The sequence below is a fragment of the Mastacembelus armatus genome, chromosome 22 (assembly GCF_900324485.2).
Source record: "Mastacembelus armatus chromosome 22, fMasArm1.2, whole genome shotgun sequence".
NCBI classification, from domain to species: Eukaryota; Metazoa; Chordata; class Actinopteri; order Synbranchiformes; family Mastacembelidae; genus Mastacembelus; species Mastacembelus armatus.
The window spans coordinates 3,813,507-3,834,651 of record NC_046654.1 but is presented as its reverse complement, the minus strand read 5'-3'; the positions used below and the strand labels follow the sequence as shown (position 1 = coordinate 3,834,651).

General features: G+C 41.4%; 4 protein-coding genes across 4 annotated transcripts in view; 2 read left to right on the top strand and 2 right to left on the bottom strand.

The window, feature by feature from the left end:
- The window catches only part of sos2 (son of sevenless homolog 2 (Drosophila)), a 31,626-nt gene extending 28,329 nt beyond the window's left edge, over window positions 1-3,297 (top strand). Inside the window, exon 23 of the mRNA XM_026298931.2 lies at window positions 149-3,297. Coding sequence (XP_026154716.1) covers window positions 149-658 — 510 coding nt within the window. The 3' untranslated portion in view covers window positions 659-3,297. The remainder of the gene's footprint in view (window positions 1-148) is intronic.
- Window positions 3,298-3,827: 530 nt separating this feature from the next.
- On the bottom strand, window positions 3,828-8,434 carry LOC113129369 (uncharacterized). Its single transcript, XM_026305323.2, has 12 exons — window positions 8,279-8,434; window positions 7,955-8,055; window positions 7,399-7,529; window positions 7,109-7,229; window positions 6,843-6,981; window positions 6,639-6,743; window positions 6,470-6,559; window positions 6,194-6,339; window positions 5,676-5,759; window positions 4,296-4,977; window positions 4,088-4,191; window positions 3,828-3,927 (listed from the first exon to the last, which is right to left on the bottom strand). Exons 1-12 carry the CDS (start codon window positions 8,432-8,434, stop codon window positions 3,828-3,830), a joined length of 1,959 nt encoding a protein of 652 aa, XP_026161108.2.
- A 2,693-nt stretch (window positions 8,435-11,127) lies between these two features.
- Window positions 11,128-13,990, top strand: cdkn3 (cyclin dependent kinase inhibitor 3). Its single transcript, XM_026299336.2, has 7 exons — window positions 11,128-11,223; window positions 11,353-11,408; window positions 11,485-11,529; window positions 11,761-11,983; window positions 12,634-12,665; window positions 12,772-12,875; window positions 13,901-13,990. Exons 1-7 carry the CDS (start codon window positions 11,144-11,146, stop codon window positions 13,988-13,990), a joined length of 630 nt encoding a protein of 209 aa, XP_026155121.1. The 5' UTR covers window positions 11,128-11,143.
- A 423-nt stretch (window positions 13,991-14,413) lies between these two features.
- Window positions 14,414-20,726, bottom strand: cnih1 (cornichon family member 1). Its single transcript, XM_026299427.1, has 5 exons — window positions 20,551-20,726; window positions 19,292-19,360; window positions 16,678-16,790; window positions 16,439-16,582; window positions 14,414-15,747 (listed from the first exon to the last, which is right to left on the bottom strand). Exons 1-5 carry the CDS (start codon window positions 20,629-20,631, stop codon window positions 15,720-15,722), a joined length of 435 nt encoding a protein of 144 aa, XP_026155212.1. The 5' UTR covers window positions 20,632-20,726; the 3' UTR covers window positions 14,414-15,719.
- Between the last annotated feature and the right edge of the window lie 419 nt (window positions 20,727-21,145).

The window sequence follows — 21,145 nt, the reverse complement described above, 5'->3', positions numbered from 1 at the left end:
TTGGACAGGTTGCCTATATTTTTCTGTTTTTGTCGTCTGTTTATCAACTCAAATTTATCTTGTGTGGGTCCAACTCCCTCTGGGACCCACTGCTGTGCCTAAATCGTCACCTGCACTGTGACATGCTTAGTGTTGTTCTCTGTTTCAGCTGAGCTCCATGTCCGACAGCCCTCCTGCCATCCCTCCCCGGCTGCCCCCTCCTCTTCCCAGGATCCAGCCTCGACCACTGGTCTACAACGGCCCCCCCATCGACAGCCCCCTGCCCAGCCCGCCCCCTCCACCTCCCCGCGACCCTCTCCCCGACACTCCGCCTCCTGTTCCCCAGCGGCCCCCGGAAATCTTCATCAACTACCCTCTCAACCTGCAGCAGCCTTCCCCCGTGGGCCGATACCAATGGGACTTCAACAGCTCCCCCAGCTCCCCCAACACCCCGCCCAGCACGCCATCACCTCGCATCCCCAGGCGGAGCTGCCCGCTGAGCGCCAGCCAGAACAGCCTCTGCCCTCTGCCTGTTCCCATCACCGCTCCACCTGTCCCCCCACGGCACAACTCCAGCTCACAACTCCCCAAACTCCCACCAAAGACATACAAAAGGGAGCTGCTGCAGACGCCGCTACAAGGCCTCTCATTGGTGGAGAACACCGACAGCAGCCAGTGAGTCTACGTTGCTGTTTTCTACTTCAGGTGATCCTGAAATGCAAACTTCAAACTGTCTCTTGCAAACTTACATCCCAGTAGACCTAAAGCTACTGATCAGAAAGAATAACACTGCTCCACACACACTCTTAACTCCACCCGCCCGCCCCTCTGCATCGACCAGTCACACCCCCGATGTGCCTCTCAGGCGTCCAGTAGCTCCGCCTTCATCATAAACTCTGTGCCAATGAGAAACCCACACCGGTGTGCCAGCTAATCAACAAAAGGAGTTGAGCGTTTGTGCTGATCAGAGCAAGGGGCCATCCGCTCCTGATAAAAGTTCTCACCCCTCACACACTTAACTCACCCCACGTCACCCCCCCCCTCATCACCAGGGTAGGGTGAATGTGGGGACTTGGACTTTGTAGCCTCAACTGTCATGCTTGGTTTCTCTGGGCATTGACATCTTCTGGAGTCATGCTGCAGCTCACAGATTTTTAAAACCTCTCCCGTCCTCAGCGATCAACGTAGCTCTTGTCACGATGGGTCTGAGCGTCAGGTGTTTCCACTGACTCGTTTCCTACTAACTGAAAACAAACACTTGCCAAAGTCTTATTTTATGCAGAGGGATAAGGGATTTTCTTTTTTTTCTTCTTTTAGACAAATGTGACATTAAAATAAACGCAAACAGGAGGCGACACTGAATCTCACACCTTGTATCTGTACACTGTGACTGTAAAGACGCGAGTCAGACTGACTGTTTTTTGTGAGAAGACAGGCGTCTCCACAGCCACAAAACGTTGCCTTTAAAAATCCAACAGCAGTGACCTCTGACCCCAGGCTCCAGTCCTCTCGGCCCGGGATGGGAAAACGAGAGCCAAGAACACTCCATTTGCACATCGAGCTTGGGAAAAGTCAGCAGGTTTCGATTAGACTATTACAAAAAAAAAAAAAAAAAATCACTCTGCAGTGTGCGACAGAGGGAGATCTGCCACGATATCAAACAGTACCGATCCAGGACAAAGAGACAAGAGAGCACAGGTTTTTCTCTCTTTGAAAGCTGATGTCTTAACTGATCCCCTTTATAAACGTCCACTGCTGTCTGACACTGTGCTCTTCTCCAGAACCCTCAACTTTTTCTTCATCGGTATTCAAACTCAGCACTGGAAGCACGCAACCTCCCACCAAAGCTGGGCCAGCTCCCCCCAGTGGCTGCTCCAAATAAACCCTTAAAGCCCAGAAAAAGAGGAACTTGATAACCCAGCTTCTTCTTCTTCTTTATCTTTCTTTCAGCTTGAGACGGTTTTGTTTCACTTTGGAAAGACTGTAATAATCCATGCATCATGCTCAGATGTGCCTTTTTATTTTCTTTTCTACTTTACAGAAATAAGCAAATGGTGTCTAAAATGCTAAAAAATAAAGTTGCCTATGTAATGTTTAGAACAAAGCTATACACTATGAAATTGTACATGTTTGTGGATACTGTGTATATATAACATGTATACACTAACTAAATAATTTGTATAAAGTGACAAGTTTTTTTTTTTTGTTTGTTTTTTTTTTCCTTGTTGTATTGTACCCTCATCCGCATCTGTTCAGTCAAATATTGCCTAATAATCCAATGCTGCTACAGTCGGATAAAAAAAAACAAAAAAAAAAACAAAAAAACAAAACCAAGAAAAAACAGGTCACTGTCACTAACTTACTTACAGACAATCTCCAGTTGAAACACTGGGAGTATTAACTGAGGAAAGCCATTTTTCTTCCCTGCCCCTTAGCTGTTTTAAAGCAATGAAAGTAATTATACAGTTCGATATGCCAAGCACTTACTTAGACGTGTGCTTCACTTTGTACATCCTACTAATTGCCTTTTCTCCTTTTCAAAGACTTTTTGATGCTAACAGTCATTAAACAGAGGGTTGGAAATGTATTCAAGCTGCAGGTGAATATATATACAGGCATATATTCAGTTGCAAGTATTTGAGCATCGTGAAGAACTGGACTTTTTTTTTCCTGAGAAACACACTTTGTGCACTTTAGGCTGTACTGTTGATGAGCCACAGTTGGTATAGGGCATGTTTGTAAATGCAGTGGTCCTATGCAACTGTTAACTCACTTTCTACATGGATCAGGGCAGAAAAAAACGAGTCTACAACCTCACTTTGAACCCCTCGATGTTTAGACGAGACGCAGGAGAACACCTGACGGTGTCTGATGACCACAAGCTGGATCTCAGCAGATTTTTAAAAGTCACTTGTGCCCTTTTTCCTCCTCGCTTTGCTCTGAATATACACAGAGCCCTCCTCCTCCTTGCTGTGTTTTATGCAGGTGATGATGGATGGTTAAACCTCGGGTTAAACTAGAAATAAAAGGGGTTTTGGAGAATTTTTTAGGGACAGCTGAAGTCAAATCACTTCACCATCTTCGCTCATGTTCTCAAGTTTCCCAAGTCAGTATTGGTTGGAGTTAACTTTTCTTTTTTTGGTTTTCTGTGTTTATTTTGGAAACCCCAGCCCATTCAGAGTGACAGGTTTTCCTCCGGTGGCACTGTAACAGCTTGATCCAGCATTTGGTTTATTTGATGGTATGTGGCCTTTTAACTGCTTTGTATTAATGGTCTTGATGAGATTAATAAATCACCCAGTCTTATTTTGTACTGAACTACTCATTTCTCTTGTTTTTTCTGTTACCTGTAAATCCATCTCTTTTCAGGCTAAAAGCTAATAGGTTTTCCTTTAACACTGCCTTCAAATATTAAAATCCAGTGCTTAAATCTATAGAGTACATTTTAATTTTTTAGTTATGTCTGAGATCGCCTCATCACCATCTCAGCTCCAGTTAAAAAATATCCCCTAAAATATTAAATTGGGATATTTCAAATATAAATCTGGTAGGAAATGCATCAATATTTAGCCTAAGTTGTGGTCAGAATATATGTTGTTTTCATAGAGGTGTGTGACGTCATTTTGTAGCCACAAAATCCCCTAAAAACAGTGACATTTTTATTGAATATGCCAAAGTGTAGTCCTAAAAAAAACAAACAGATGCAGGAAAAAATCAAGAAAAATCGGATGTCTTCAGGTGTTGAAGGTGTTGAAAAAAAAAAAAAAAACATCCATGGCCACTAACGTTTGGTTGTAACGTCAGAGTTTAGTGTGCAGGACTTCTCAGCGAGCCTGGCCTGCCCTGGGTCAAACTGTGCTGCAGGGTCCTTCGCTGTCCTCACTGTCATCCCACAATCCTCCACTGCTCATGGCTGCTGCGTGATTCCCTCGCTGAGCCGGGCCTGGTCTGCAGACACACCACAGGTAAAAGTAAATTCATTAATCGGATCAGGTTTTCAGGCCTCATCCTCTTGAGTGTTTTGATCCGAGCCTCATTGTTTCGCGACCCTACCTGAAATTAGAGAAATGTCATTGCCGATATAATTCGACTGGATAAAGCCTCTCACCTCAGATTTTCTCTGCTCGCGGTGAAATTCTGAAAGCTCTGCCTTGTTGGAGCCTGAATCGGAATGAAGCCTTGTCTGTTGTCTTTTTCTGGGGCAGAGTCAGCCTGGTCCATGAAGTGATGTGGAGACAGAGCAGGTTTAGACAGAGCAGAGAGTATGTGAAATGTACAGATACAACATAGTGCTTGTGTTATGGAAACTTAAATACCTGTTTGCACGGGTCATCCCAGATGGGCCTGAAGGCACTTTTTGGGTGAAGAGGAGGTGACCCCTTCCTGAGGCTGAGCAGCCTCTTCCCGTAGGAGGTGACGAGACACGGTGTCGGCCCGTTCACACACGGCCCTGCTGTGTTTCTTAAAGGAGGATGAGGGGTTAATCTGGGAATCTGCCACCTCAGACACACTGTCCTCTCTCTGGGTGCGTCTCTGGACTGCTGCTGCTGTTGGTTGTATGAGGGCTTTAACAGCACGGGCACCTGACTGTCCTCCTCTTCATCCTCCCCACTGTTGCTGCCCATCATCTCCCTGCGCAGGGTGCCATCAGGGCTGCAGGAGGTGACGGAGGAGTAGTCGAAGGCCGAGGTGTCATCAGGGTCTGTCTCGCAGTCCTCCAGGCTGTTGCTCCCCTGTGGTGCCTCCATCTCATTGGTTCCTTTCCCCGTGGGCTGGCTGAAGGTACCCTGACCAGAGTCGCTGTTGTCCGCCCATCCTGCAGTGTCTGGAGTGAGGAGGGAGCAGTAGGCGTGTCCACAGTCACGGGCCGGGGGGTTCTGCAAGGTCCGGTCCCTGCCACAACTCTTCCTCCTCACTGGACTGCAGGACCAGCACTCCAGACGCATCGAGGGGTGTCCGTCCACCCCGTTGGTGAGGTTAACAGCTGCCTGCTCGTCTCTGGGGGAGATAGGAGCATTTTACACCCAGACGCCGGGGGGGGAGTGGCAATTAGTCTGTTCTATATTTACTCAGATACTGGTCTGTCATTTTCTGACACTAACAGTCACTTGTTACTTTGGAGATTCAGATTTAACATTCAAAATGAGATAAGTTCATGTTTATATCATTTTTTAAAAATGTCTCAACAACCTTTTGTTCCTTCTGTCATTTCCTGCTCCTTTAGTTTATTCTTTTATTACTTGTATCTGAGCCAAGGACTTGAGAGTGTTTCTGTTTTGGGGCTGGGGACGATGAACATCAGAGGGATGGTGCTGCTTTACTTACAGGGAATTGCAGATGTGTGATTTCTCTGCAACTACATGAGTCACAGCTCTGAATGTTTTTCTTTGGCGTTTGGTTAGCAGCTGCAAGTGCACTTTGCAAATGTTACCGTAGATGTATATCAGCCCCTAATCTGCATGATGCTCAAGTCTCTGCAAGTTGATTTTCATATTGCTCTGAAATGGGAGGATGCCACTGATTGCCCGGAAGGTAGGCACTAAAACCGCTTGTGCTAAAGCATGCCACAAATCAGATCAGGCTCCAACATTTTTGCATGTAACTGTCACTGAAAAAAACTCTTGTCTGAGCTTGACAGGAGCATTTTTTTTCTGCAGCTGTTGTTTCATCTGAGGCCAACAGGGGGCGACACTCACCTCTTAGTGGCAGAGCTGGACTCCTCCCTGGTCTTTGTGCAGCAGGTTACAGAGGATCCACCAGCGGCAGCCTCACAGCAGCTGCTGTTCAAGCAAAGGGTAAATATCAGTTTACATTTTGAAAAGGCACTGAACATAAATGTGTCTGAGACCACCAGGCACGGCTCACGAATGAGAATGAATTCAACCAAAACCAGAGACGTCTTTGAAGTAAACAGTGCAGCCACCTGAGACTGGAGAGATGGTTCACCTTTCAGCACGACAGTGACCCAAACCTGGTTCCCATCCAACCTGACAGAGGTTGACGGGATGAACTCACCCAAGACTCAAAGCTGTGACTGCAGCCAAACCAGCTTTTACTAAATAATTAATTCTCTTAATACTTTAGTAAAGCACAGATCCCAGTTTGTCTGTTTAACATTATGTGTGCAAAATGTGAAGTGGTCTGAATATTTCCTGAAGTAACTCTGTATTATTGATGTGACAACATATCCACAGTCATGTCAGGATTTCCTGACCTTTGGCCAGCTCCTTCCTCTTCCTCCCATCGGACGTCTTCCTCCAGGATCACATGACAGCGAGATAAAATGCCCCTCAGCGCTCGCTCGGTGCCTAAAAGGAGGCTGCAGTCAGGGTGCTCTTTCCCAGTCCACTGCAGCAGGTTCTAGAGATGGAACATTTAGCAAAGATAAGTCAGTGTTAAAATGAGCTCTAGGTTGGTTAGATATCATTTTCTTGATTTTCTTATTCTCCTCCTGTGTTTGGTTTCATGTTGGTTTCACCTGATGACTCACCTGAATGTGGCTCAGGTAGCTGTGTAGACGAGAGACAGGTGCCAACAGCAGGGAGAGCAGCTTCATTTCCTCTCTCTCCATCTGGCTACTCTGTACAGTCAGATTAGAGTATTGTCAGCATTTGTGGTTTGTCAGGCACCTCGTGTTTGTGCTGTATCTCCTGAAATACCTGCATTTTGTGGCTTTTCTCAAGATGATTCAGTCTGTTGAACTCCAGTGAGAGAAATGACGCCAAAGTAGTCGTGTATCCAAGGTACATATCTGAAAAAGCTGTCTGAACAACACAAATGAGGATAAACACAAGCGCCCTGTACCTCAGTGCTCAGTGTAATGAACTGAAATGATAACATGCATTTAAAAAGCATCATCTTACATCATTTTGGCCAATAAGCTGCACCAGGATGTCTCCGACCAGAGACTTCCAGTGCTCGGCAGATAAACGCTCCTGCAGGGTGTTTCTGAAGAGCAGATGTCGCTGTAACAGCTGCTCCACAAACTTCACATAAGTCTGACTGAATCAAAGAGAGATCAGACTCACAGTGAAACATCACCGCACTGTTGAACAGTGAGTGGGAACTGTAATCCAACTGTCTCTGAAGTCATTCATTAACAATGTGATATAAGCTCGTCAGCACTTACTGTGGCTCCACAGTCATCTGGTGAGCTGCTGGTGTCTTGTGTTTGTCATACAGCTGGTTTAAGGTTGAAACATACTCCCATTCAGAATGCAGAAGCTGCATCGCCACCTGATGTCGTGCGTCTGTGCAAAGAAGATAATGTTGAGCAACACGGAGCGTAAGCTTTGTCGCAAGAGGTCAACACCTTAAGTAAGGGTTTTTCTGTTTAAGTGCAAACTCTGACATTTATGACTGTACTTTGCTTTGATTATCTCTGCATTAGGTTCATGTTTCTGTGATGTGGGAGCTCACCTGTTCCCTCGCTCAGTCCGGCTTTGAGGCCCTGCAGGAAACAGTGGAGCAGCAGTTTTCCTCTGGACACACAGGCTGCTGCAGCAGACGAACAGTCACACTGGCACCGTCCACTCGCCTCTGCTGGATCACTGCACAGACCACACCATGCATGTAGTCAGTGCTGTTACACCTCTTATCACCACCTCCATTTTACTTCTGCATGTTATTTACAGATATTTACATAATTCTTAATGTTTGCGTGTTTAGTGTTTATCCATCCATCCATCATCTATAACTACCCACTTATTCCTTAACCAGGGTCACAGGGATCAGCTGGAGCCTATCCCAGCTCTCTTTGGGTGAAAGGCAGGGGTACACCCTGGACAGGTCACCAGTCCATCACAGTTTTTAGTGTTTATAATAATAAAAATAATAATTTGTAATTAAACTCACATTTCAGTTCAGCAATGTGTCATTTCACACTCTTAACACAATAGGAAAGTCTTATATATATGTAATAAGACACACACTGGTAGTCCTAGTGGTATCAAGCTGAGGTTTACTTGTGTTTTACCTTTCTCTCTGTTTTGATGTGGAGCTTTTTTCCTCCTGCTGAAGTCTCTGTCTGTTACTGTACAGCTGTAAGATCTGACATCGCATCACACCGAGTTCTTCCTGCAGAACGACAGAGCACTGGGTCTACATTCAGCTTCAGGACATCATCACTCTATACTGAGTCATATCTGTTATGGATGAGAAATCCCTGCAAAGCTCAAATGTTTCTGTTTATGTGGCTGTTTTTAAATGTATGTTTTTCTTTCTCCTTGAGTTATTACGTGTATATAGTCAAACTTTATACATTTATACGTCTGACTAGTTAAACTAATGTGAGCCTCACCCTCAGTGACTCAACCAGAGCTTCCAGGCGAAGAGCTTTTTTCTGACAGCTCCTCCTGTTCTCCTCCAGCTCCTCCCTCAGGAACGTGTCTCCATGCTGGATGTGACTCAGCTCCAGGAGAGCGCTGGTAAAACCAGTCTTCAGCTCCGAGACCATGCATTGTAACTTTAGACACACAACATGTGCAATATATTAGGTCAAAAACATTTATTTTGTTTTTTATTTACATTTATTGACATAACCTGACAGCACTAATCTTTGTTGGACATCAGATTTATCTAATTTTGTAAATAACATGAGCCCAGAATTTAAAGTGAACTGTGTCTTTAACGAAGTGAGCAGGGCTGATAAGCAAAGGTACAAAATACCTTTGAGATTTCAGTGACGAGCTCAGTCTCCTGAGGCTTCATGACCTGTGGAGAGAATCACAAACAAGCCTGTGTGCAAACAGTGTTTAATGTGCACAAACTGGAAAGCCTATAAGTCCTTTTTGAGACGTCGAGCAGCCAGAAAGCTGTTTGTCAGTGTGTTGAATTGCACCAACTCTGTGCAGAAAAGCATGTTCTCTTGTGCAAATCACTCTATCAAATGTTGATCAGATAGAAGTGAACATACACAACAGGAAGAAAGCAGATAAGTCAACCTGTTTTCTCTCAGTAAGGTGAGTCCCTAACCCCTTTCAAGACAAAAGCTCTCAGACACAATAAGAAACATGCATTGACTAATGATTTGCATGAGGTTTGGGAGAGAAACAACAATACTTTCATGTCTATACAGTCATTTGTTTACGGTACCAGGTCAGATGTTGCCCCTGCCAGCAGCCCCTCTGCTGAGGAAGTGGCAAGCCAGCCAAAGAGCTCGGCCCTGCAGGAGAAATGACCGCAGGAGCCAAGATCCCTCCTTATAAGTCTGCTGACAGAAGGACAGGCACAGATCAGCAAAAAACTGGAAAATACAATATTATATTTTCAACTCAATTCAAATAAACCATAGAAAACCATTTTTATAAAAATGAGTAACAATTCTACTGAAGTTATTTTAGCTCAGTTTTCTGGAATCAGACTATGTTAAAAATCTGTTTATTATAAATTAAAAGAATATAATAGACAGTGTATACTTAAAAACATGGCCTGTGGTAATAGGTCTATTTCCAAATGTACCAATAAAATATCAGTGAAGTCCAAATACAACAATCATCCAAATATATGTCTAATCAAAGAGTAGCTGTTGAAAGAAAAGACTCACCTCACTCGAAGCTCTTCCAAGCTGCTTCTGCAGACATTTTAAAAAAACGTAGCGAGTGTTAAAATGTCCAGTTTGTTGTTTTCAGGGGGGAAAGTTGTTTTGAAGGCAGCAGCCTCGTGTTGTGCTGTGGCAGCTCTGTGCAGGCAGCAGAAATCCTGCAGGACGCGCACTGAGCTGCTCTGTGATTTACTGGGGAAGTCACTGCAAGAATGAACCACGTTCATGTCCCCATGGAAGAACCTGTTAAATACAGCAGCAGAGTTTTTGTTGTTCATCTGCTTAACTGTGTCTTGTCAGTTTTGTGTGCGTGTGTTTTTAGTTTGTGTACAGTTTTCAGTATAAAAATAGGAAATTTTTTTATTGGTTGTGAAATTTCGGTGGGAATATAAGATAAGATTAAATTAATTAAACCAACCATTAATTGGCTAATGGCTGGCTAATGGTTAATTAAACCAACAAGTAAACAGAATTTCAAGTTTACAGTAAATTATATTTGTTCTGTCTGTTCTCATTTTAAAAGAAAGTCAGACGAGCTGAATTATTTTGGAGGTTATGCATTGATGGGATTTGCTGGAATAAGGTTTGGCCTCACATACAGAACAATGCAGCAGCATAAACTCTCTCCTATGTTGACACACAGCACCAAACACTTGGTAGTTCATTTATTTGTTCTAATGCAAAAAAAGTCTTTGTACAGAAGCAAAAAGCACTGCAGCAGAAACAGATACAGCTTCTTTTCCCCCAGGACTGATTTGTTATTATCCTTTATCATGTGTGTGCATCTGCCTTCTCTTCATCTTGTTATATTGATGTTGTTGCTGAATTGTAGTTTTTTTTATATAGTTTTTATTGTTCTGATCATGTTTTGCAATAAAAAGTAAAACAGTTATTTAAAACTTATACCCCGCCCGTGTGGATCACTCCGTAAACTAAACCGAACGCACACCTGCATGCGGTGTTTTTGAAAGTGGGCGTGGTCAATCGCGGATACTTGATTCTGATTGGCTGCAGGTGTGATAGCGATTTCAAATAAAGCGGCAGCTGTGTCAGCAGTCAGGACCAGAGGTTGGTGAGGGTTAATCAAAAACACATGGTTGTACTGCGGGTTTTTGATAAATGACTAAAGCATGTTTCAGTCTTTGTGTACTGGTTGACGTGCAGCACCACACCTGTTGTGTTTTTAGCGACTGGATTGTTTCTGTTTTACCTCAGTCTGTCACCTCCTGTTAAGAAGACGTGGAAAGTATCAGCGTCTAAATATCCTCATGGATGTTTGTTATATTATTTCAGTCTTGGTGGATGACAGAGCTGCAATAATGAGTTTACAGAAAGTTTAAAAAACTCAGAAACAAACTCAGTATCTCCTGCTTTTTGAACATGTCACCTTGGACTGAGGGAAACTGTAACATGCATTTGACTATTTTCCGGCAGACAAAGCAAATGAGAAAATAATCCGCAGAATAACTGATAATAAAAATAATCTTTAGTTTCAGGCCCAAAACCTGCATGTTTTATAGTAAATAGACTAAAAATCAAAAAACACACTCAGAGTTGTCAGTTTGTTCTGTGACTGTCAGCACTGAATGTCTTTGTTGTCTCCACAGTTTCGGGGGTGAAGCCATGAGGACGGGTGAGTTTGACTCCTCCTCTGAAGACGAGGAGGTCAGAGAGGAGCAGCTGACTCCCTTCCACGTCTCCTGGTAAGTCTCATCAGTTCTCCTGTCCTGTCCTGTCATGAGCCAGTAAAAGCTGTGGGTCTTCAGTTTTTAAACTCAGAAATAGAAAAGGTGTGTTAATATTCAGAATATTTTGTTTTGGTTGGCTTTGAGGTTACCTCTGTCCACGGTGGAGTGCTCGCAGCTTCTTGGGATTTGTGCACTACCAGGTGAAACCACAGTTTATCATGTCACACCCTGTATTTTGCTCTACTTGTTTCTAAGGTTTAGTGCATCTGATTACAGGTTGCAAATACAAAGATATCAACAGGAGCCTGCCAAGAGATGTTGGTAAGAATACACTGATCTTTACTACTGTTCACACAACAATATGAGCAACTAGAGCCAGTGGCTAATGTGTACATGTATCATAGTACTGTATAATGATTATATTTTGGCCCAGGTCCTGGGAGATGAGAGAACAAGGGTGTAACTAATATACATATATATATATATCAATCAATCTGTAGGTGTTGGTAAATGCTTTGCTGTCTTACATCTTGCTGTTTGTCTTGTTAACAGAGGAGCTCCAGAACCAGGGCGTGCAGGACGTGTTTGTTTTCTGCACCAGAGGGGAACTAAATAAGTACAGGGTTCCCTCCCTGCTGGAGATCTACGAGCAGCAAGGCTTCACAGTTCACCACATGCCCTTTCTAGACGGAGACGTTCCTGAGCTGGACCAGTGCTGCCAGATCCTCGAGGAGCTGCAGGTCAGCCTCAAGAACAACAGGACCACGGTGATCCAGTGAGTGAAACCATCCAGGTTTAGCATTTAACAAAAGAATCTTGCATCGTTATTAAAAACATATGCCTGCAGGAAATAGAAATAACTGACTCAACAATGTGTGGGGGCATTAACAAAAAAAGAGGAGATGTGAAACAAAAATTTGGAAGAAAACAAACCATCCAATCATATTGTAGTGTATTGCTGCCATCATGAGCCAAAGACCTGGTATAAAAATAAAATCATCTTTTTAAAACATGGAAAGTGTGAACAGTGAACAGTTTTCTGTGGCAGCTAATCACTGTTGTAGGAATGTTCTGCTGTTTACATGAAGCTGTTGCTAAAGCTGCTCAACAGGCAGCAGGAGGAAACTGTTGACCTGGACCCACCTGACGTTTGACTGCATTTAACCACGTTAAGGTGAAATACAGCATTGACCGACGAAAACCTATTCCTGGTCCAGTAGAGGTTAAAAATAGACAGAGACACTTTCTATGACGAGCCCTTTGTGTTTTTTGATGCTTGAAGTATTTTTTTAACCTTCTGATGTGCCAGACATCTGTTTTCTGTCAAACACATCAATCAGCTTACACAGTTGTTATTGGGTTTCCAATGTTACACCTTTACACCGTGCATTTGATGGGACCATGCGCTTTTCTTTTCTCTCCAAGCTGTTACGGAGGCCTGGGTCGCTCTGCTTTAAGTAAGAATATTCTCCTTCTGCTCGACCTTCTAAAACTGGTAAATCCTCTGTGCTGGTTTTGTCACAGTTCTAATCACTTGACTGTCTCATGTTTTCTGCTGGTCAGTCGCTGCTTGTCTGCTGCTGCAGCGCTCTTTAACAATGACAGCAAACAAAGCCATCGAAATCCTCAGGGAGCACCGAGGAAGAGGAGCGATACAAACAGTGAAGGTGAGAGATTATGCTTCTTCCACTGAATCTGTTTGTTTTTCTTCCTGTTTGTGTGTTTACATGTTGAACCCCATTAATTAAAAAAAAAAAATGAACACATGCATGTAACGTTACACCAATAAGTTTATAATTTTATTTTCTTCCTGTGAGGCAAAATCTTTAATTTCAATAATCTAAATGAATGAAAATGAATGTATAGAGACTCAAACGCTGCTCAACATGTGTAACCCAGTCCCTGAGAAAATGCAGAAGAATTTTCTGTGTGGAGTCTGCATGTTCTCCCTGTGCTTCCGTGGGTTTTCTCCAGGTACTCTGGTTTCCTCCCACAGTCCAAAAACATGTATGTCAGGTTGATTGGTGACTCTAAATTGCCCATAGGAGTGAGTGTGAGTGTGTGAGGTTGTTTGTCTCTATGTGGCCCTGTGATGGACTGGTGACCTGTCCAGGGTGTACCCCTGCCTTTCACCCAAAGAGAGCTGGGATAGGCTCCAGCCGATCCCTGTGACCCTGGTTAGGAATTAGCAGGTATAGATGATGGATGGATGAGTTTAAGGCTGGTCCAACATTAGAAATCTGGCTGCTTAAAAACATTCATGTACCAATGTAGGAAAAACAATAGGAAAACAGAGTTGGAGTGAAAAGAATATTATAAATTAGAGCGATGGACCAATGAATTGGCAGTTTGATTATTGAGATATGTAATAAGAAAGTTTAGTATAGAAATGCTAAAAATATGTTGCAGTCATTTAAACAGTCTTGACATTGTTTGTACATCCACGTAGAGAAATGAGGTAATAACCAAATTTAAAGGACACATAATAACTGATGCTTACCAGAAATTGTGGCCATGTTTGGAAGTTGAGTGTGATTCCATATTAAAATGACTGTCAGGTGGGAATGCAAAATAAAACATACAAAACTGAGTAATGTGTTATGAAACTGTTAAACTGCTGCTCATGTTCTGTAAAGTGCTTCAGCTTTTCAATAAAAAAAAAAACTAATGGTTTAATTTTGTTTTTGCACAGCAATACAATTTCCTCCACGAGTTTCGGGAAAGATACGCAGTGTATCAGGAGAGCAGAGATGTCTCTTCAGAGTGGTCTGTGTCCCAGTGATCACTGTGTCACTCTGCCAAATGTGAGGTCTGAAAATATCTCTTCAAGCTTTTCAGTGATTGCTTTCTGATTGTGTAATGTAATTGTATTCTGACTGCACTTTAAAAGATTACTCCAAATTATCAAGTAAATGACTTGAGGGAATCTGGTGGTATTCATGTCATTTATAAAATAATGGTGCATTGTTTTTAGCTGAGGAAAGACTGTCTGCTGCATCTATATGCTACTTTAATGCTTCGCATCAAATGTAAATTGAACCAGGTAGGAACCTAAGAGCCACAAACTGAGTAAAATTATAATTCACCTTGAATAATTACGCAGTTATAGGTCTTTCTATAAGACTTTTGTTTTCCTATGTGTAAATGTTTTTACCTACTGATTTCCTCTTAAAAGGTCCAGGGTTAAAACAACATTCAGTCCAAATTAACAGAGTAGGAGTTTTATTTAGTTTGAATAAACTCAAGTTGTTTCCTAGTGACATGATGGACTCTTAATACATAAGTATCGAATTGTATGTGACAAATTACCATCTGATTCCCTGATAAATGTACACATTTGAGAATTGGAATATTTTAGTGCTTCTGGATAAGTTTTAGCGGCCATGACTATAAAAGAAACAAAAACATCACTTTCTAGATTTTGATCCTAGAAATGAGCTTCACTGCGAGGAGTGCTTGATATCGTGGAGACTTAAAAATAAAATGAAAAGCATTAAATAACTTAATGCAGTTCTTAGCTATGTAGAATATTTGGTGCTGAAATGAACAAAATGCACAATGACAGAACAGCTGAGGAATTTCCAAAGGTACATTCAACAGTATGGCACATTGGGGGTTTCTGCCAAAGCTCAAATGCAGAAAGCAGAGAATAAAGTACTGTTGGTTCCTAAAGCTGAATATATTCTCGTACTGTTGAGTCTACCTTTTAGCTGCAAGGACGAGTCTACAGAAATGCAGGTTACATACAAGTTGCTTTCTATTCAGGATTCACAGATGAAAGATAAAGTATTGTCACTGATCTGAACAGGGATTATATGATTTCAACAGAATGATAGATCTGAAGTATGGAAACTGATGTTACAAGACTACAATTGTTTCTGTGCAACACACTTCAACTAGTGATAATTACCCATGCACTTCAGCCCTCAATATATTTAACTCAACTTTCAAGTCCCAAAATGTTCGTTTTATGACCATAGTATTACAGTTCACGTTTTGCTGTTTGTTTTAGTGACGTTTATGAATCATGTGGCAGATATAAATTAGCCGTTAAAGCCTAATTCACAGAAAAAACAAATGCAGTGCAGCACACAGCTTAGATTCTCACAGATAAATGCACACCTGAAAATGTCCTAATCCTAATTTGTAAACACTCAAAAGTTGGGAACCAAGAAAAAAAAACAAAACAAAACAAAAAAAACTATTTAAATCCCAAGCATCAAAAATCACACCATTAAAAATAAAAAGGAAAACTTGTCCATTCTGGTTTGTCCTTATTTTTCCATAAAATTTAAACTATAGTGCTATGAGAGGAACGCTGCGACCAAGATATTCTCTTAAAACGGGCTACATGTTTCCAAAATGACACTCTGCGCTGTGTGTGGGGGTTCAAGAGTTCGTCCGTTTAAAATGTGGTCTTGTGGTCTCCAGCAGGTCCAGTGTTCCAGCACTACGATCATAGTGTCTGGTCGTCTACTGTACATGCAGGTCCTTTTCCTTCATTGTCCGGTTTAAGAGCTCACCAGAACATAGATCATCCTATAAAAAAAAATAATGATAAAGTGGAACAACTGATTAGATATTTTGCTTTGGTTGTAATAATATTACACAGACTCGTTATTACAGGGTTTTTTAAATACATATTTTTATATGTTTTGTTAAACTGAGATACATGTGAAACTATAGCTACAGCTAATTTAGCATTTTGGGAAATACATTTATTCACTTTCTTGCCAAATGAGAGAACTGATGACTTTACAGTAAATATAAAACTAGAGCCAGGAGAGAGTTATCTTAGCATGAAGGCTGGAAACAGCCAAACAAAATTCCCTGAGCAGCACCTCTAAAAGCTGACCAGTTAGTATGAGGTGTCTGATTTGTTTATTCTGTAAAAATACTACGCTGGTAAATGAGTTTTTTTTTTTTTTTTTAAGTTGTGTGCTGGATGATGTCTTGGGACATTGGTTGGGAGCAGTTGCCTTTAACCAGCAGAGACTCCATGAAGAATCATGAAAAAGTTTAGCACATAACCAAACTTTAGCTTTTGTATAGAGTAAAGCAAGGTACAACATGTAAAACACCTTCACAGGTGCAGGGAGATGGATTCTGTCACCTCTGACAGACCCAAACTGGGGGCAGTCCAAAGGTAATACACAAGATTTCTCTATAAATCAGAAGCAGCTCATTAATGCTTAAGGCAGAAAAACAGGATAGAAAAACAAATATGTACCCGTAGAGATAGTAGAAGAATGACAGGAGGTAGAAAGCCAGCTTGCACCAGCCTTCTTTTTGACAGTAGGCCAGGATGTCGGCATTCATGATGGTTGTTGGGTCATAAAGTCCTGGACAGCTCATCACAGGTCTGGTCATATACCTTAACGATTTAAGCAGCATTAATGATTTCAGAAAGGCCGATTTTAATGATATGATTTTTTACTGTAAAGAAGTTGATTTATGTCCGATACGCACCTCCAGACATGGTAAGCCAGCAGTGGTAAGTTGAGACAGAGGGTGAGCCACTCAGCCGCACAAAAGAACATCACGCAGAAGAAGAAATGGATGAGATACTCTGGTAGCACCAGCTGTAAGAGCAAAGGTCAGAGAGAATGTCAGAATCCAGATTTAGTTAACAGTCTAATCCCATTTAGTTACAGAGGATGTACAAGTTCTTTAACTGTCCATAGAAAAGCTTTTTACCAAGTGTAGAGTTGCATGGAGGAAATGTGACATGTAAGAAGTCAAAGCACATAAATCCTCAAAGGCAGTCGGGCCTTTTTACAAAGAGGACGCTGAGCTATTTAAAGAGCAGTTAGCTGAGGGAAGGAATGAAATACAGCGAGATGCTTATTTTAAATCTACTTTTGTACAGACATAGCTTCCTAATTTTTATATCACCAGTTAATCCTCTGGCATATCAGAGAGAAACTGTGCAGAGATGGTTATGGCAAGATATTGTGCTGTAGATAAAATACATGAACTACTTTTTCAAACACCGATCTGACAATGTGTAATACAGACAGGGTGAAAAATTAAGACCTACCATCTGCAAATTGGAGAGCTTTAAAATTTCAAACTTTTCTTTTTGTGCATTTTTGTCTGTTATGGACTTCAAGAATATTAGTTACTGGTAGTAATCTACTTCGACACTGTTGCAAGTGAGAGATGAGGTTAATTTCCCACCCTGGTCATATGTCATGCATCATCAAGTCTGGCCACAAGTAGAAGGGGAAACCCATTAACAACTCTGGAGAGTATTTGCACATGTCAACAACATCATCTTTTGTAGCGAGGGCAAAACTATAGATCACCCCACTTTCTGACAAATGGACTAGGCAACACACTGGAGAAGGACCATGCTGTGAGCAGTAGTAGTGTCAATGCAGCAGCCTGCTTTAGGATGACAGAGTTTGGACTGGTGAGGGGTTGAGGGGGGCAGATGGAGGCACCACATGGAAGCCATGCATTCAAAAAGAGCAGAGGGCGGAGGGGTGAGGGCAACCAACAGCCCACAGATGGAAAGGTGAGGGGCATGTAGGACAACGAAGGTGTGGGGGCTATAGTGTGTTGAAATCCTGCACTGTGCTGCCAAATAAAAAAACAACTGATCACAGCACAAAAACAAGATGTGCCAACTAAGCTGAATGATCCACACGCAAAAAGACTGCCGTGGTCAAAACTGCCAATTGGACTGTGGAGTGCGTCATTGAATTAGAGAAAGGGGAATCTGTACTTTTAACTAAAATAACTCCTCCTACTAGTAAAATCACTATCCAATCAGTGGTCAAAAATATTGCTGAGCTGAAGAGTGTTGGGATTGTGCAGCCATCTGCTCTGAACCCCAGGTGATGTAGGTTAGTGCCAACACTGAGCTCATATTCAGTAGCTTACTTCTGTTAATTGCTGAATCTAACTGTAGCCGCCTCCTCACAGATTAAAGTAATATTAAAAACGTATTTTAAAGTAGAATATGAAAATCTCTTTCTGGCACCACCATGATACACAACTCATTCTATCCACTGTCATCCCCCTTTGCTACAAAATCCAATTACCTAATCTCTCTCCCTGTGATTTCCATGAGTAAGATTATGTAAAGGCTCTCTGGGAACAGTGTCATGTTTTAAAACTTGAGGCAAGTTGCCTAACTTTCTGAGTTTACTGGGAAATTATCTTACCAGTAACTCTAACACTATATGTAAACAAAGGGTAGGTTGTAATAAAGATCATGCATGTTTTGAGCATTTGCAAGTCTTTTCAGTTAACAGCTATACTTGATCAATAATAACTTTGGATAAGGTAACCAAGATAGGGCTGTTATCACACTATGCTACAGTACTTCATACTATTTTTATGCTTCTGATGAACACAGTGGCTGCTATGACTAAAAAGCAGTTTAGCAAAGCTTTGAACACAGAGTCAGTTTTATTGGTTAGATGGAAAAAGACAACAGAAACCAAAATCCAGTATCTTAGTGTAAATGCTTACATCATAATAGCTGCACCTTGAGGCTTACAGAACAGAAAGCAAAACTAATATTCTTGAATTCCACAATTCAAAATGCACAGAAAATTAAAAGAAAGGACAAAAAAAAAAAAAAAAAAAATTTACAGCACAACAGTAAAACCCCTGAAGCACAGGTAGCACAGATCTAATCCCAAACTGAACTCTTTTATTTAGAGATTAGTTAACTGAAAAGACGTTTGCAAACACTTCCCCGTGCAAAATGACAAGACTGAGTTGAACTTAGCGGGCATTTCAAAGAATGGTACAAACCTTTAATGCAATTTTGACTCTTTTAATCTTTTTGACCTTTTCAACTGTCTTTTTGCCATTAAAGTGTAAAAAAAAAAAAAAAAAAAAGCAGATTAGGAAAAACAAAACAAAAAGTATTAGAGTTTGACAGCTGACAAGATCACTAAATTCATAACAGGCAGGTTATTTAGCATAACAGTGCAGAGAAATGATTGAAAAAGACAAGATAGGCAGCTAAAGTTGACCTAAAACAAAAGAAAGATCTTTCAGTAGAGCATATCTGCATGCATCAAAGAGGCAAGAAGGTTTTGTCAGATATTGTAGTATCACTTACCGGATTTAAAGTGTTACACTGGTCTATAGGATTCTTGTAGTCAGTCTTCAGCTCATCAAATGCTATTATCTGGAGGAAAAAGATCACCAGAGAGCAACTAGGAATAAGTGTCTAATTCAGGAACATGCAAAAAAAAAAAAAAAAAAAGTAGCTTTGACGTGAGTCAGGAAATCATGAAAATGGTTTATGAGCAGTTCCTAAAGTCTTATGCTGATGCCTGAACGATAACCTTTATCGACCAACTGACCAAACTATTTATTTTCATTGACAAATGTCAAAAAGCAGCAGATCCTCACATTTAGGTCGCTGGAAATTAAGAACCGGCTGCAAGTATGATTATTTAACACCGATTATTTTCTATGAAACTTAAAACTGACAAAAAAAGCCCATTACAACTTTGCAGAAACTTCAAATGTCTGTAGCGTTATATATTTATTAGTGAGTTGTCAATTATTTTTCGGTTTATTTCAGCTCTAAAAGAATGTCTGCCAAATAGCAGAACTGTTTTGGGTTATTTTTCTGGATGACTAGCTAGCTAATCACTAACTACTAACTGTTACTGTCCAAGTAGCTTAGCGTTAGTACACTCGTAGTAACGTTGGTACTGTTTTACATCTTATTTACATGCTTCTTTTCACAATAATACGTTAACAATGTGCGTTGTGGAAACATTATCTAATAAATTTGAAACTGCTAATGTTGACCTTTTGACAATAAAACCAAAAATAAATATGACCAAGAATGACAGAACCTTGTGTCGCTGGAGGTTAGCTAGCGTAGCTAGCTAAGCTAAGCTAACGTTAAGCCTGCTAACGGTTACTAGCTAAGCCTGCTAACTAGCTAACTACAAGCTATTTGAACGCTAATCATCGGACAAGCTTGTCAAGGCAACACACGTTTACCGTTAAGTAACCAGCGGTTAATGAAATGTGACCGGTGTAAATAATCACTTTAAAACTAAGGTGAAAATGCAGGTGTTTTGTGTTTTTAGTGTAACCGTTAACTTTAGCTCGTGGCTAACGGCAGGGTGTGTTCCATTCATTCTAGAAAGGCTGTGCTCGCCCTGGGCACCGTTTCTATGGCTACGTTCGGTCCAGACGTCGCAACATCGGGGAGAGCTACGTAAAACCCCGAACACAGCTGCGAGTATCGGGGAACAAAGCTGGCCTGGCGTTAGCCCGGGTCTTTAAAAATCCTTTCTCACCTATTGCACTGACAGGCCTGCGGTCTTATCTAAAGTTGTGTGAGTTTGTACTTACATGCCAAATGGCGAAGAAGATAAGCGCCGCCGTTAGCAGCAGAGCAAGCATATAACAAAAGGCCGCGAATGTGAACGCCATTTTTTCTCCGGTTCTGCTATTCGGTTCCTGGCTCGTCCGGCAGATGATGCAGGCAACTTCGCCACCAATTTGAGATTTGTCGGTGTCTTCTTCTTCAGTGAGTGTTTAACTAGTTGGTTTCCTTATTGCTGCATTACTGCCATCTTCTGGAGTTATTGTCTTTCCACCAGTACTGTTCCCCTCATAAAACTCAAACTTCCCCTGATTCCCTTATTGTTTTTGGGTATAACCTTCTTACTCTTCCTTTTAATGTCACTACACAAAATATATTATTTAATATTTATCTTTATGTTTTTTTATGTAATGCTTAGTTAAACATCCACTGTAACTAATTACAAATAACCCTAAGTTTATTAGGTACATCTAGCTAATACAACAGTCCTGATCCTCCATGAAGATGAAAATGTTCAGTTTTTTGTTCAGTCTCCTTTAGATAAATAGCTACTTATTCAACTGTATGTGAATGTATTTTGTTCTACTGAATTGTATTGTCATGTTAGCTGGCGTTTCTTTT